This window comes from Sylvia atricapilla, chromosome 7 (genome assembly GCF_009819655.1).
Source record: "Sylvia atricapilla isolate bSylAtr1 chromosome 7, bSylAtr1.pri, whole genome shotgun sequence".
Classification (NCBI taxonomy): Eukaryota; Metazoa; Chordata; class Aves; order Passeriformes; family Sylviidae; genus Sylvia; species Sylvia atricapilla.
The window spans coordinates 21,663,918-21,681,457 of record NC_089146.1 but is presented as its reverse complement, the minus strand read 5'-3'; the positions used below and the strand labels follow the sequence as shown (position 1 = coordinate 21,681,457).

Sequence of the window (17,540 nt, the reverse complement as noted above, 5' to 3'; positions counted from 1 at the left end):
ATGTACTCTCTACTCCTACACAATTCACCATAATCACTTTCTTTCCTGTAAGGAAAAAGGCAATTTTTAACCCTACATGGACATACAGTTTTCTGTCTCTACCTCACTGTTCATTTTTGAGAGGATGAAAATTTGCATTTGGTTCAGCTCTAGCTGTCAATGCATGAGGAGAAGCTTTGAGTTTTCCAGAGGAGAGAGAAACCCTCTGGTCCTGCTGAGGTCAGCAGTCAGCTGAGGCTTGGCTTGAACTCCTGGCAAAGGACCCTCTCTCAAGGCATCTTGCCTTTGCAGTGTGTTTCCTCAGTAGGTCACAGAGGCCTGCCTTTGCTCTTTCTGGAGGTTTTTCAAGACCCATCTGTTCCCTTCTCTGCCCCTTCCCTCCATGCCTGTGAGCAGGCTCTGAAAGCCTTGGTGTCAGCAGGTGCCTCAGGCAGATTCAGATAGTCCCAGGTGGAAGGCAGCACAAGCACACGTAGCCTGAGCATCTGGTGCTCATGGATATTTAGATCCAGGAGAGTAAATTTTTACACAGTTGCCACCAACTTGGCTGGTTCACTAAGAAGCTCTTAAGTACCTGCTTGAGTTCCATATTCCTGGTGTAACATGGAGACCTGAAAGAATTTCCATGCTGAGAGAGTCTCTTCTCCATGGTTTATGCTGTGTTTAATTTATCTTACAATTTTAAGTCAGAGTTGGTTTAGATATCAGTGAGCCATAGGATTTATCTAGTCTTCCTGAGTTTTTCTATTAACCTTACATTAGCATCAGTAGTGTTTTATTGTAGAAAGACTAGGATTTGGTTCTTGCAAAAACACACTCTGAACTCAAATGTTGATTTTTTCTAGATGTGCTGCTAGGAGAGCAAAACATGAACACATGCATTAGTGTTTTCAGTATTAGGGTTTAGAAGTAAATAATTTTTAAAAACAGACCCACTGAGCAAGTACAGTAATACACAAAGATTATTTACAATGTGAAATCTTATTAAAGAAATTGAATGCACTGAATTGATCTCCTCTGCAATGACCTTTAGACAATGCTACAGATCCACCAGTAAATTGTATAAGGATTTTTTTTAATAAAAGACTATTCTGAATCAAATCACACATAGCTGGGGAACAATACTCAGAATATAAAGTTAGTTCAAATGTATGCATTTATAGCATAAGAAGCTTATGGTTTACCTTCAAAGCATTAAAACACTCCTTGAATTAAAGTATTTAAAGATTGAGGAAATAATAATCCTTGTTATAAAGCATTCCTTTTAATTTTTACAGGATTACATTAATTCCAAATTATATTATATAACATTTAAAAGGCGTCCTGTTAATTATAAATAATTTTGAGACAGATGAAAGTGCATATAAGCATATGGAAAAATCAGGATCTCTCCTAAACTTCTGAAGAAAAAAAAGGTATTGTGCTGTAAGTGTCTTAATTTTGTGGAGGTATGAAGTCCTTGCCCTAGAAAAGACAGATATTAACATACATTATTAATATGAATACGTCTTGCAAAGACATTTCTCAGAATAAAATCTAAGTAGAAGTGTTGTTTGGGGTTGCTGTGCTTCAAAAGAGAAATTATTCCTTACATTTAAATTTATTTTAAGAACCCAATAGCAAATTGATAATCTGAAAAACCAGGCTCAGAATAGCAAGTATTTTCTGCACATCTCTTGAGAATGACTGAAGTAACATTTAGAAATGGTTTTCAGAACCTGGAATTCTGGGTCTTTAAAACCCAGAATTGTTTTCTAGGACCCAAGCTTGTCCTAGCTAGCTATCTTATGCAGTAAATAAATGGAAAGAAATGTGGTGGGATTCCTAAAGCTCTGAAAACACATAACCCATTATAATTGATGGTGCTTGATGACGTAGGTACTTATGGAAATCCCATTACAATTATTTGAGTGATGTGACATTTCAAGGAAAAATGGAGATGGAGAGAAGGGATTTGTAAATGTTTGCCTTAATTTAGTGGAATTAAGATCTTTCTAGGGGAATGCTAAGAGTACAGATTTTTTTGCCCCAATGCCTCTCATTCTTCCAAAAACAATTTTAACACAGAAAACAAATGCACACATTTGGTAGGGAGAGCAATCTGTTATGTTCACCTTTTAAACCACAAGTCAGTTCTGTGTGAGAGTGGTTGTTAGGTTGTACCTGATGTCAGTGGTTTGTACCCTGATGTAACCTACAGTTGTTACTATTTTCTGTACTTTAGTGTCTTTGTAGCCTTGCCAAAAGAATGAGAAATTATGATCTAATTGAGCCGAGTGCTGTGAAAATGTATGGCAGAGCAAAATTATTTTACAATATTGAACAATATTCAGTCATTTTTAGTTAGCATCCTGATGAATAAATAACAAAAGACACAAAAAAACTTGTTAACGATGTATGAGAGAAATGCCCATATACAATCAGTTATTATCTGTAAGGGTATCCTGGATAGCAGATATCCTGGTTGATCCTGACTTCACTCTATTAGAGATGTGCTTTCTTTTTAAAATTTTTAGTCAGTTTTTCCTGAGATCTGCCCTGCTCTGTCTGTGTTTGACCTTGTAGTCTTGGCAATTTTAGAGAGCTCTCTGGAAACTCTTGTTTAATAATGGCTTGGACAATTTGTACAGCAAAATGTACATTACATTCTGGGCTCTAGTTCATGATACCTACCATGAAAAGGTTACTTGAAGTAAGGTAATACAGTAATTGGATTTCTTTTGTATTTCCTCTTTCTTTTTTTTTGCTGCTTCTATCATTCATTGTCATTTTGTCAGCAATTTAGAATTCATTACTCTTTTGTTCCCAGATGGTCTCTTTTTTGCTCCACAGTTGTGATCTTTTAATAAACCAGAATTACTTAACTCTCAGATTTTTTTCTTTTTGCTCTATGATTTTTCTGTAGAAAACTATTGCTTTTCCCCTGTCAGTTTCTTTTTGTCTTATTTGTCTGAACCTTTTTACAAGCACCTACCTTGCTCCATGTGTTTATTGAAATTATGCCTAGGTAGGACTCTGCTGGTCTCAGTAGGTTCACAAAGAAGGTCTAAAATCCACTTTGTTTTTTCCTGATGTATATTTCAGTTTCCAGATTCTTGGGGTTTTTTTTTTTTCAGTGTGAACTGATTGTGTCTGTATAAGGAAAATTGCTGTGGCATTCAGACACACACACACATCAATGTTCTGGCACTGTATCCCAGTGTACTGAATAAAGAACAGTCTGGACTCAAGTACTGGTTTCAGCCCTGGAAATTAGTTGAAATGTGAGTCTCAATCAGCATTTCCTGATGCAGGTACAATCTGATCATTGATGTGGGAGAAGACTGGGGTAAGCATGCCGACTTCTATCACAAAACAGCAGGAATGTACTAAATTACTAAATTAAAAAAGCAATCTATTTGCAGCTCTGGAAATTACTAAAGCCTTAGGAAGGGTAAGATTCCTTTCAAAATGTTGTTTTGCTTTTTCTTCTGTTTGAGGAGAGAGACAAGGAAATGTAAAGTACTGCATTACTCATGTCCTTCAGTATCTCTTTAATGAATTCTATTTTTTAATGCATTTTTCCTTGTGTCGTCCACTATTCACTGCAATACATTTGAAATACACAAAAGCCAGCAGTTCCCGTTAAACCATTTCTTGGGTTAAATGTAATAAGCTAGAAAAAAGAAGTATTAAATTAAAAAAATTTTTTTTTTCAACTTGTGGGTGTTGTTTTAAGAAAATCTCCTGACTAGTCTCTCAAAAATGGACAGACTCTGCTTTCTAGTCCCCTACATTGATAAAAGTTAAGCAAGTAACTAGTGTTGTGTCCAGAGTCTATTCTTCAGCTTTTTTAGCTCTGCCTCTGGAGAGAGTTCCTGTCAGTGTTGAACTTCTTTGATGTTTTGTGACACCTGTTGCCTTGCTGTGTTTTCTGTCTCCTCTGGAGTCTCCATGGGATTAGAGATCACGTGCTACCTTATCTTAGTGCTCTTGACCTTTTTCAGATGATTGACACTGCTGAATGATTACAGCAAAGCAGCATTTATCCATGATCTGTGTTACGTTCATTTCAAGGAGAAAATAATGTTATTTGAGATGAGTAATCTGGACTATGTCTTTCTGCTGAGTAAACGTAGGAGACCTGCCTGTAGTGAGTCATGATTCCTTTCCCATTTGCTCTAGTTAGTGGTTCTTTCTGCACATTTTTCTCACACTTCTAAATGCTTTACTGTGCTCTGATCCTGTTAGCCCACATAGCTAAGAGACCTAAATATTTTGGGCTTGATCAGTAACATAAAATTTGTCAGCCTTGAAGGCAGCAGGCACGCAATATGTATGTATCTTCTTATGTATTTAAAAAGAGAAAAAAGAAGAAATGAAAGCACCCTAAGAGACCAGCAATGTATTTATGATGTGAGCATGTGAAGTTGTATAAGGATTTTGTGCTCTTGCTTACAAAGTGTTTTATTGGTTTTTTGATTTTTTTTTTCTTTTTTTCTTCTTTGTTTTTTATTCAGTGAATTTCCCACAAGAATTCTGTCAAGGTTTGGCTCATAAATAGGAATGAGTTTGGTAAAGTTCTTGTACACACAAAGCAAACAGCAACTTTACCAAATGTTCAATCCAAAGAGATCCATGTGTCTCTTTATATTACTGTTTTGGAAGACATTTAACAGAACACCTGTCTGGCTTTAATGAAAGTTCACATACAAAGATGCAAATTTGAAGGAAAAAAATAAATCTGGCACTGCATCATAAGGACTTCAGTACTGGGACTTCTTCCTGTATCAAGGGGTTGTAAATCTGTTATGCTTAATCATCATTATTCAAATCAATACCGTTATGACTATTAACATTAAAATAATCGATAATATATAACTTCAAAATTATCATAAAAATGATACCATTAATGCTGCTAAATTTACTTATATTGTTGGTATGCTGCTGTAGCTCTTTTCTCAAAGGTACCTTTTTTTACCTGCAGGCCATCGAACATTGTTCATTGGGGTTCACGTGCCGCTGGGTGGAAGGAAAAGCCACCGACGCCATCGGCACCGCGGGCATAAACACAGGAAGAGAGACAGAGAGCGGGATTCAGGATTAGAAGATGGGAGAGAATCTCCTCCTTTTGGTAAGACAAATGTTATTTTTGGATAGGTCTTAAAATAATGAGCGTCATCATGATAGTGCTCTGTCCTGTTATCACTTGGACGTGATTGGCAGCAGGGTTTTGGGGAATCCACCAGAGCCTCTGCTGGCGATTCGTTTCTTTGAACAAATCCACTGAAGGGCAGCAGCCAGTGGCAGTCAGTATTGTATTTTCTAGCACCAAATGAGCACTGTGGGGGACTGTTCCGAAGTGTTCCCACAGACTGGAGCCACCACTGAGGAGGGAAGAGCTTTCCCAGCTGCCCTCAGGGAAGACTGGAGTATTTGCCCCAAAACACTGAAGAGTTGTGGTCCTTTACAATTAATTTTGTAATGATGTTACTGAAGCTGCAGTGCTTTATCAGATTCAAACTGGGATCGAGGTTATGTTTACTTTTTCCTAATGTGACACTGTAAATGTGTCACCGTAACATGAATCTGCTAACTGTGGACTTACAGAAAAAGGAGGGGAAAATACCTTTCAGTAAACAAACTTGGTATGAAACATCTAAGTTCTCAAAATTCAAAGTTAGAAAACAATACAGAGAAACAAGAAGGCGGTCATTAATAAATTAGTCAAGCTTTGTCTCAAAACACAAGAATAATGTACTGTTCAAAAATAAAAAGTGCATGTGATGAAATGTCCAAGGCTGTGGAAAGTGTTTAAAATATAATGGAAGCATGTTGAAGAAAACAATTTGCTAGTGTTTTTAAATCATTCGGGAAATGTGTCAATGTAATTTCAGGTTACAGAATAGTAATTATAAGACTCTTTTAGGCAGAAGTTTATATAATGTATGTGGAAAGCTTTTAAGCAGGTATGTTGTAAGTGGTGATGGTTAGAGCTTGAAATTCTCAAATCTTGCACAATGGTTTCTTATACTGAGAGTAAAACAAAGTCAAGACTTTTTCAAACTTAGCAGATACAAGTTATGTTTTGAAGACTGAACATTAAAGAAAAAATTGGCTGTGGTGGTTCTGTCTGGAATGGATTTCCAAAGTACAAGGACCCAATACTATACTGAAACCAGTTTCTTGGAAAAAAACAAAGTTCATAAATTATTAAAACAGTTTTCAAAAAGAATATGCATATATACATATAAAGTCAGATTAAAAAGAAACAATTGAAAGTTACATTAGCCAAGAAATGAGATATCTTGAACTATGAAACAGTGTCTTCTGTTGAGTCATCTGGTTTTATTTAAGTGCCAGTATGTGACACATTTTGGCTGAGAACTTAGCTCTGTTCTTTCAACTTCTGGAGACCTAGGCTTGTGTCCTTCTTAATGTCAAAAGTAAAAAAAAAAAAAAGAAACTAACTGGCTGAATCTGTTCTTAATAGTCTTTGACACTTGTGCATACAAGAAAATGCTATGTTCGATGTAACTCTGTGTTAGGTAAATCAGCTTATGTTCAAAGGATCTCTGAAGGTGAAATAGCAGTAATATGAAAGAAAGATAGTTTTGAAGTGCATTTGTAACTTGATGTTTGTGGGGGTGGGCAAAACTCCAGCTGCTTTGCCCTGGAGTGAGTCAAGTTGAGGAGTTAAGAAAGAATTTCGCAACTTCACTCAGAGCTCTTAAGACAAAGACAAACCTCCTAGTTACGGCGACCTGTCGACCTGTCCGTAGACCCACAAGACACTTGTGAACTTATGCAGATCTGTTACAATTGATTGGTTCTGTACCCTTTTCTTCTCACTTTGGTGTCCCATTAAAACCCCTGAGTTTTCTCTGGTCGGCAGAGGTTCTTCGTCTCTGGACCTTTTCGCTGGTACCTTTGCAATAAAGTACCACTTGCGGAAATTTCATACGAGGCCTTTCTCTCTTTCGCTATGGCCGGCTAAAAGAGGGGCAACTCACAAGAGTAGGAGCTGAGAGCATTGAGTTGAAATCACTGAGAGCTGAAATCACTGAGCTGAAAAATCACTGCTCTGTCCGCCAGCTGAGAAGCCCCTCTGCCAGCTGAGGAGCGCCCTGACCCCTTAAGGAGTTGTTTTTTAGCGAAACATCTTTTGGGGTAGCTGTGGCTCTCTGAGTCCCAAGCGGCAGACCCCATCTACTAGCTGAAATAGATGTTTACTGCACTCATCCTCTGGTTTACCTCAAGAAATGAATACAGATCTGCACTTTTTACTTTTACACATTTACACATTTACTTTTTACACATTTTCACTTTTAAAGGTATTATAGCTACCAATTAAAGAGTGTGTGTAGGTGGTGCCACTTGGCTAGGCAAGTACAAGCCAGAAACATGGAAATCTTTTCTGGATTCAGACTGCTGAAGATATTCTTCAAAGTGCTTGGTAGGTAACAATTCAAAGAATCCAAAGATAGAATCACAAATCTGGAAATATCCAGTCTTTTCACCCTGAATAATTATCTGAAGAGTAAATTTTGAGGGTTTTCTCCTTTGTCTGTCTGACTCCTGGAGGTTTGGCCAGATTTTGAGCCTTGACATCTGTCCGTCCAGGCAGATATGTGACATTCTATAGACAGGAGTGAAAGGGATTTGCATAATGAAGGCAAATTTGAAAATGCTACGGTATTTGTGAGGTTAAGCACATCCCTAGCAGGCAGACAAAAGAATACAGAGATTAATAGTAGTCTATACCCACCTCCTTCTTTTACTATGGTTTTTCCTTACAGGAGTTTCAGACAGCTTGTTGTGCTGCCTGAGGAGAAACATTGCCTTTAGAGAGAATATAAGCATAGTTTTTCTGCATTTTATTTGTACAGAGGGAGCAACAGATACTTCCCACACTAAATCTGAACCTACTAAACCTCAATAAGCTTTTTAGCACTTCTTCCCCATGACTACAAGTTTCTAACAGTAACTAGAACTGAAGGAAGCTCAAAGGAAGACAAATGCACTTCCTTTTTTTGATGCATAACTCAATATGAGGGACTATATTACCTGAGAGAGCAGATCCAAACTGGTCCCTTCATTTATGGATCATTCTGATTTAATTGAGCAAACAGTAATGTTTTGTTTCATCTTTCCATAGACAACTTTTAATGCATTTCTGCCAAATAGTAGAAGGCTGTATGCTTGGGAACTGTGAGGGAGGAGGGGAAAGAAAAAAACATTTTGATGAGCAGGTGCAAGAAGAAAAGATGGAGAAAATAAGCACTGTGAGACCAACTGATAGAAAACAGTGCTTTGAAGTAAGTCAGGAAAATACATAAGGATTTTTATGATACAAGAGAATAAATTAGCAATGTTTTGAAGCAGTGAAGTATGAAAGGAGATATAATAAAAGGAAGAGATCCAACAACTGAATAATACACATTCTGGAACAAATAAAGACCTGAAATATTCAGACATGAAATGCTCCACACTGCTCAGTTAACCCAGCATGGGATAAAACATTATTTTATGTCATAATCTCTAACTGTGTAATGAATACCATTTATCTGTGCAGTACCATCGCATGCAGATCTGGCTCTGCCATCACTGCTCCAGGGAGCTGAGCAGTGCACCTTGTGCTGTGGGGCTGTGCAGGCCCCATGCAGAGTGGACAGGTGCCACCTGGTTCCTGTCCAGTAAAAAACAAATTTCTTTATGTGTTTTCATTGTATGGGTAGAGAACACGTTTAGTGAGTGTCATGACAATAGCGGGGAGCTTCCTGGTAATCCCTTTGAATCCTTGGCTGAGAAAACTGTACCAGCTACTTTCTGGGAAGGTTTCTGTAGAGAATAGATTTTTTAGAATGTTCTGACATCGGCTCATAAGGTTTTGTTTTTTTTAATCTCCTACTGTCACTTTTCAAAAATAACCCAAGTGTTCTCAGTGTACAGATTCAGAGATAACTCCAGATTAGACAAATAATATGTAGAATATGTACTTAGTGGAATGAAAGAGAGTCCTCCTGTCATTTAGGGGCACAGATCAGCCACTCAGCTTTGGGTTTTTTTTTTTTTCCCCTATACCTGATTCTCTCTATCTGTCAGTTGCCTTTTAATGAAATTAGGTTGTAAAAGGTGTTTCCATTTTGCAATAATGATGTGCCTGTAAATTGCACAATTTGTAGATTGCATGGTTTGTACATTGGGAGGCTTTTATGGGTAGTAAAAATTGTAAGCTAAGTGATTTCCGTGGTCTAGGTTTTCACCATCTTGTCTCTTAAGTTTCTTCTTTTTGAAGAGAAGGAGAGATACAGTAAATTTATCCCCTCTAGTTAAAAATGCAGTAATGCTATTTGTTTTTACTGGAGAGGTTTACTCTTCTCAGCTAAAATGCTGCTGTTGTAATTAAGGCCCCAGTTTAATTTCTGCCTTAAGCTTCCCTTCTCCACAGTTTTCCTTGTGGGGTAAAGTATTGTGACTGCTTTGTGAATTAAATTAGGGAATTGATGCAAATTAAAACTAATTTGATTTAAAAAAGCTGTTTCTAGCCTGGGGCATCTCCTTGGTGCTGCTTGTGAGGGCAATGGGTGCCAGCCCCTGTGAGCTGCAGGGCCACGAGGCTCCATCAGTGCCGTGGGTCGCGGTGCCACTGAAAGCCTGGTGCACATTTCCCTTTGGCTGCTGGGGTCGCACTTGCTTGTGCGCATGTGGATTTTAGCAGCAGTTTTCTGCGGCTTTTTTGATGTCTGTTGTTTGCCTGTAGCCAATGAAACAGTTCTTTGGTACTCATGAGTTAAAGATATTTAAGTAGGAGCTGTTTTAAAGTGGTGGAACAGGAAGACTTTGGCTCTGAACAGGGTCTCTTTAAGGACAGGTTTTGCTGAGGGTTGAAGTGAACACAGCTGTGAGAGGGGAATGGTTACAGCCTTGTGTGTCCTGTATGACTAGGTGCTGTTGAAGGTTGTGGAAGGTTTGGTTTGTTCTCTTAAGAAATCTGGATTTAGTAATCCCTAGTTTTAAAGAGGCTTAAATTTGTAATTCATGATAATGGATGTGCAAGGCAAGCAGAGCAGCCCTGGAGGTGAGCCCGACACAGGACTGCACACACGGCTCAGGAAGGACTCCCTGAAGGTAATGCAGGCAAAAAAGGTGAATTGCAAAGTGAGGCTTCTCGGGTTAGTAGAAGGACCTGAAGAAAGGCTCAGCTGGATATATTTGGGACCCAATCACAAGTGCTGAAGGGTGATTTGTGGGGTAAATGTAGTTATTTGTAAAGAGTATGGCTGTTAAGAGAATTCACCTACTCTTAACTATGGGCTTGTATGATGAAGGATGAACTCAGAAATTTGAATCTCTGGGCAGCTGTGGAACAGATTGCTGCAAATCTGGATTAAAATAATGTATCACAACTGCAGTTTTAAGAATCTAGCAAAAAGAACTAAAGCTTGTGAATTGTCCATGTTGTCAGATCCAAAAGATGTGATTATTTGTCATAGCCCTGGGCTGATGGAAATAATTCATGTCGAGAAAATGCTAGGATAGTTTCCTGAAGCAGATTGTACCTGTAGGGATAATGTGCAAGAGAATAATCAAGGGGATACTTTCTCCCAACCCAACCTGTGATTTCTAAGCTCTGTGAAGAGATTTTCAGAAGTGTATTGTATGAAAGTTTGCTATTTTATGTGAGCTTTAGTAATGCAAATTTAGTTTTAACTTTTACCAAGCTTTCTAATGATAAAAAAAAGAATTTATGATCCTTTCCTTTACTGATTGCTGAGGGCAGGGTCCAATCTGCAAAGGAAGGAGGTTAGGGGAGGGTCTCCATCCACCGCTTCTGTGGTGAGTGTAAGCAGGGAGATGATGAATGTTTGTGTCTGAAATGATCCTTTCTTTTCTCTGCTCCTGTGAATTTTCCATACCATTTCCCATTGGCATGTAAGGGATTGTTATCTGCCAACTGTCTTATACCTGTCACCTTCCTGTCTGCATTTTGTCCTGTGCAGTGAGTAATAAAAAAAATATTTTGCATATTTAGTAGTATTTTAATGTGAATGTACAAGAGCACAAGGCATGGAATAAATCTTGTATATGTTGAATACTATCTTATGTGAATTTCTGTAATGAAAATTTTATTTTAATAGTTAGCATGTTTTCTAATGTGGAAAAAGTAAACTCTTAGTTCTTTATCTGCTGACCCCAGTGAGAAGTGTTTGCTCTCTAATTCTACCCTTACATGCAGGCTTGACAGGCTGAGAAATACAGAAACCTGTCCTGACAAGTGGGCTAAGGGAGTGTTACTAGAAATCGGTTTTTGCACACTTTCTAGAGTTTATCAGGAGTGGAGGACAGAATTTGGACACATTTTATCTGTACTAAAATCTGTGTTTCTGCTTGTGATATCACCTAGTGGATTGTGTGCAGTTCTGCCTGATGGCAGGGCAGTTTGTTCCAGGTGAAACCCTGGCACTCACTGAGGATGAGATGTGGATTGTTCTGACTGAATGTTTGCTGGGCTGAATTCATGTGAAGGGACTGAGAGTGATCGTCCATTGTTACCCCAGACCAAGTCTTGCTTTTACCTTGTTCTCTTAGGCAAGAGGGAGCAGCCCTGGCCCAGAGTTGTGGTCGGACTTAGGGATGTTTTTTTAAATTGGGGAAATGGACATTATGATTCCTTTCTACTTGTGTTTTGCAAGGTGGCATGGTGTTCTGGGACACTGTTTGCCATTACCTTCACTCAGTGCTGTTCCAAGGAGCAGCTCTCCATGTTTCCCTCTGGGAATCAGGTGATTAGAAATGCTGGCTTTCAGATCTGCTGTTTTGGTATGTCTATGCCACATTTTGTGTTTGTTTTAGGGGTGTTGATGGCTTTACAAGGTGTTATAATATAGATCAATACATCAGGTTTCTGCAGGGCTACTCCCTTTCTGCAGCACTGAGTCCCACTTTAAAATTGTGTCTTCAGTGATAGCTTAACCACCAGGTCTTAATTCTTAGCCTTTTATTAGACCAGTGGAATTGGTAAGATTTTTAAATGTGGAATACTCAGAATTTGCATGCATGCAATGAATTTGAGGTATCAGAGGTAGTTTGGATGCAAGTGCTGTGCATATGAAATGAGCACAAGCCCAGAGAAACCCAGGGATAAAATGGGGGCTGGTGGAGCCACAGCAATCACAAAGCTGCTTCAATTTTCCTGACTGTGACTGCTCATTAGGAAATAGGAGTGCTTGTTGATGGTACCCCGGGTCCTGTTGTGTACCAGGCTTTCTACCCAGTTCCAGCTGGTTGTGGAGGAGTTCCTGAACTGGTGATGGACTAGTTACTTGTGAGACTCATCAGCTGCTTACTGTGAAATTTTAAATTCATGTTGCTTCTGATAACTCTGGTATAAAACAACTACAGTGATTGAAATGGTATTGTAACAGATTAGTCTCAGCCCTTAATTTTTTTGAAGAGTAATATAGATGGTTTTCATTACTCTTTAGAAATAGCAATAATAGTATGAAGGTTGTGGTGTTTTTTTTTTTTTTTTTTTTTTTTTTTTTTTTTTTTTTTTTTTTTATGCTGGCTGTGCTGCTTGAAGTAGGGATAGACAAAAATAATATTCAAGCCAATTTCTGTTTGCCTAAACTGCAGAAAACATTGTGTCCTAGTTTGCAAATATTATGCTTCTGCACTGAGGATTAAGTTATCACAGTTTGACAGTCAGCAATTGAAGTATTCTTCCATACTGATTTTGAATCACATATTACTAATTTTCTATAGAACATATTAATGACATATTTGATATTTATTACTCCCATGAATATGAGCCAAATCTATCTGGCATTGCTCATGAATAGTCCTGTTAATTCAGTTTTATAAGTGGAACCAACAGATCTGTTGTTTTTATTTTTCTATTGTTTACATCTTTTAGGGTTTTGTCCTTGAAATAAAATTATTGTACTATTAGGCAGATAACTTTTTTCTCAGTTTCCAGCTTGTTGTCTGAAAATGAAGCTGTGATTTGCAGGTTTCAAATACAGGTAGAAATCGCAGCAATGAGGAAAGAATGTAGCGGCTTTTTAAACTGCCTTGTTAACAGGGAAGATGATAATGTAGTGCATATTTCATCGGTGTGGTGCTTAGGGGTGTGGTTTGGTGAGGACTTGGCAGTTCTAGGTTAGTGGTTGGACCCAATGATGTTAGATATCTTTTCAAACTAGAAGATTCTGATTCACTGCTGTCAGTCAAGCAGCTTGTTAAACAGAAGACCCAGTAAGTGCAAATTCCTGCAGGAAGGTGATTCCTTGTTACTACTCACCTGACTTCAAGACATTTGTGATCCTCTGCTTTTCTTCCCACACTGAAAGCATGTATTTGCATGAGGATCATAGCTGTCACAAAGCTGCAGCTCTGCTGTACAGCACTGCTCATTTATTACTTAACAGTAGCAGTTGCTGTAAATCAGTTCTAGTGCTGATTTTATCAAGAGTACGGGATGTTCCTGGCAGTGCTTATTCTCAGATTCTAGCTGCAGTCCAGCTCTTTACCAGAGTAGGTTGTTTTCCATGTTCTGTTAGTAGTCATATGCACTGATTCTTTCCAAGTTCATATCTCGCTGAATTTTGTCCTTCTGGAAATTAGTCTTAAGAAATTGTACACGTCTTAATGAAACGTACTTTCCAGTCTCAGATTAAAAAGATAGAAGAATGGTTTTTTAAAAAAGAGAAGACTGAACAGTGAGAGAGAAGAGAACGCAAAGAAAGGATAAAGTGAAGGAGTTTCTCACTGTTCATTAGTGATTCTCCAAAAGTAATTCCTGTAGCTGTACCCCCTGCAGTTCCATCCTCTGGTGCTTTGTAGTACCCGAGCCCATATCTTTCTTCCTTCTCTCTCCTGTATCTCTCCTTGGGTTTAATTTCCTTGCTTTGTCAAGGAGTAAAGAGGCTTTACTGTACTATATCTTTACACTCTGTTTAAGCAAAAGGATGTCAGATGAAAACTGTCGCGTATTGTTTGTGTTCCATTGCTATAGCAAGTTAAGTACTAGAGTCAAAAAGGTATCTCTAATAATGAATTTATTTTTCTGTATCAGTGGCCCATTTGATTTGTTTGGATCAGAGCTGTGCTTTCTCTTGAATTAGCATTCAATGGGTGCTATCATCTCATTTTTTTCCAAAATTTAAAGAGCTTGAGGACCCTGTGCAGTGATGCTCTTTGCTGTTAGATGGAATACTGTAGCTTGTCTTACAAATACGTTATAGAGCTGAACTTCATTTAGACAATGCTCAAGGAATCAGTGAGCTGTTCTGCTGGATAATCAGTTTTTCAGTTGACTGGCAGCCTGGCCTCTCTGCTCTCATAAAGGACTTTTAGTTCCTTTCAGAAGTCTGAAATACAGTAGCAGAAAAAGCAGCTATGTATTGCTAGAGAGACTGCATTTCATCAGTTTGCTGATTTGAGATTTGCATTTAAATAAGCAGATAGGATACAGGAATTTTTTTTATTACATCACTTGAACTATGAACATTGAATATACTTGTACTTTAAGATGCTCTGTGAATTCTGCAAATTTTTTTAGTGAAAAAAATAATAGTATTTCTTCAAAAATATATTTAGCCATCTGTGCTGAAAGGTTATGAAGAAAATTAATCAGTAACTGTATTGAAAGGCAAGACAGAGACAGGAAGAATAAAATGAGGAAACTGGGCCAGATTAAGAAGTTGTCTATCTCAAGCAGCCTAACCAAGTAGGAAGAGTTAACAAAGGGACAAGGGTCAAGTCTGCAATTGTATATTCACATTAGGCAGGTTTCATTTGGTTTCTTTCTCCTACAGCGAATATTTCACATTTAGTATTCTATCTTTGTGACCTGAGATAGATCTGCAGATGTACACTTATGAAGTGGCAAAGTAGTTTTTCCTAACACTGGAGTAAAAGACTTTTATCAGCTTTATTGAGCTTTATCTGTCCTGCTTTCTGTTTGCTTTTTTGTTGTTATTTCCAGGCGATGCCATTCCAGATTCTAATAGACCCTGTTTCTATATATCCGGTTATATCTTTGGAGGTGTTTTTTTAAAAAGTGGGCTTGACAACTACAGTAAATGAAGAGATCTCAATCTGAATGTGTTGGTGTGTAAATGAATGTTCTTACAGCAGAACTGTAATTTTTTTTGTGTGTGGCAGTAAGTGATGTTCATGAAAACATCTGGATAATCTCATAAAATTTGTTTTCTCACAGCAAAAAAAAAATAGTGTTTTGGACTTGATGTTTTTGTTTTACTCCAGATACCCCATCACAAAGGGTGCAGTTTATTCTTGGAACCGAAGATGATGATGAGGAACACATTCCTCATGATCTCTTTACTGAGCTTGATGAAATCTGTTGGCGTGAAGGAGAGGATGCGGAGTGGAGGGAGACAGCAAGGTGAGTGCTCTCATAACTTAAAAATTATCTGGAAGTATTGGTTGTTGGTGTATTGAGGAATGATTTCAAAGCTGTAGCAAGCTCAAGGACAGATTCTGGATATAAAGCTTAAATAAAAACATAATTTTAATGCTTAGTCTGCTTGTATTACAACAGCATTTGTTGTTTCCCAGAGCCAAATGTTTTCATCTGGATTTATGAATATAGGTCAGAGTGAATACCAAGGGAAAAAAATTGATGCAAATGTATGATATATGTGAATTTAAAATCATTAGGTCAATTAATATTGTATCTTCTAATTTAAAGAATCTTTCAGACTTGATATTTTGCTTGAATCCTCAAGAAACTGGTAAGGATACCATTATAAAAAGATGAAAGCAAGGGATGAGATTGCTTTTGGAGCAATAGAATTTTTACATATTCTAGGTCTCCATGAACAGTTTATTTTTAGAATGAGTATTCAGTGTTGGATTATTTTATTTCTGCAAAATTAGTGGCAAAAACTTCTGGATTGCATTTTTCTGCTGTGAAAAAAATTATTTACATAACTTTTCTCAGAATTGTGTATTTTCTTCCTTGAATATTTAAATGGGAGATGATTTGCTTAGTTTCATTTAGAATTTACATTTTACAGCAATCTTTACTTTATTTTTCATCTTGAAACCTTAGTTCTTCCTCTCCCTGCCAGTTGTTGGCAGTGTTCCTCAAGGGTGCCCAAAAGTCTGTGTAATATATATTTGGTAGAATATACATTGCAGAATTTCTGGAAGGATTTTGTGGGCAAATGTGTATGTGGGCTGTTTGACATGAACATGGCTGCTAGTTTTCTTTCTTAAGTTTACTGCAAATTTCTGCTTTCCCAGAGGGCCAAAAAAATTTTTATGATCTTCCCTTCCATTATCTGTTCATAGGCAGCATAGACAGATGCTAAATATAGACTTTTATGTGTAGAAAATTCTCATGTGGGGATTGTGCTCCAAAAGGAATGCATTAATGTTCCTAAATAATCTTATTAATATTCAGAGAGAGAAAATCTAATCAAGGTAATCATCTGCAATGTTCTCATACTGATTAGGAATACATGGAACCTCTCTAGGAAGGGTATATCAACTTCTTTTGAAATTAAAAAGTAAAAATCACTGTGTGTTATGTTATTTTTAAGCAGGAAAATAGCAACTTCTTTAGGTCAACTTAAAAAAAAAATCCCTTTGCAAGTTGTCAAAGAATTGTATTTCTGAAAATTATACCAATTTCTGTTAGTAAATGGTTCTGATGAAGATAGAATCCAAAAGGAGTAGGTGAAATAAAATACTGTTTTGGTTGTTCTGTCTATATGTACAGCCTTCTCAATTGTTCTTTGTGAAATGAAGAATTAAAAACTTTTAATAGAAACAGGATGAGATTGTTGAAAAAGGGCAGGAGAAAAACAGCCAAGAAAATGACATTTTTGGAGCTCAGAGGATACAAGAGTGACATAATAGCTAATAGTAAAATTTTCTTTAGCTTTTGCAGTAAGATGGAAATGAAGGAAGAGTGGGGCTGCTGTATGGAAAGAACTGATCAAGATAAATGGTCTTTTTCAATTTGGATCCCAAAATTTTGGACTGCATTTGACATGGAGTAACTATGACTGGTTAGAAAAGGAGGAGATAGCAAGGAAATTGCCAAATTCAAGATGAAGATAAGACTCAAAGTGCTTTTCTGTGCAAATAAGAGGGTGCAATCATTTCTCTCCTAGAAAGGTGAAAGAACATGTATTTAATGGGTAGGGTAATTCCTGTCTTTATGTGAGTCTGTCAGGTGTGTTGTACTAATCCAAACACAGCAATGCTGTTAAAGAAAGGATAAAAATGGCTGGGGCAAACAGAGCCCAATTTCAGAGCCATACAGTGCTTGAAGGAAAGAAAAATTATAGACTTGGAGATAAGTGGAAAATTGAATGAAACACAATACAGTGGTACATCATGACAGACTAAGTTAATAATGCTCTTTAATCAGATAATCGATTTTTGTTTTTCTGACAAAGAAAAAACAGTGGATCTTAATTTTTTAAGTAAAGCATTAGATATGGTACAGCAGTGGGAATGTATTACTTAAAGTGCATTCTAGTGTAAAAATTCTATTAGCAGGTCAGGAACTATTTGAAGAG

General features: G+C 37.4%; 1 protein-coding gene across 3 annotated transcripts in view; it reads left to right on the top strand.

The window, feature by feature from the left end:
* The window catches only part of SLC4A10 (solute carrier family 4 member 10), a 162,266-nt gene that overhangs the window by 74,583 nt on the left and 70,143 nt on the right, over positions 1–17,540 (top strand). For all 3 annotated transcript variants that reach the window (XM_066322888.1, XM_066322887.1, XM_066322889.1), the window contains 2 exons: positions 4,967–5,113; positions 15,253–15,391. In XM_066322888.1, the coding sequence (XP_066178985.1) occupies positions 4,967–5,113; positions 15,253–15,391 (286 nt within the window). The remainder of the gene's footprint in view (positions 1–4,966; positions 5,114–15,252; positions 15,392–17,540) is intronic.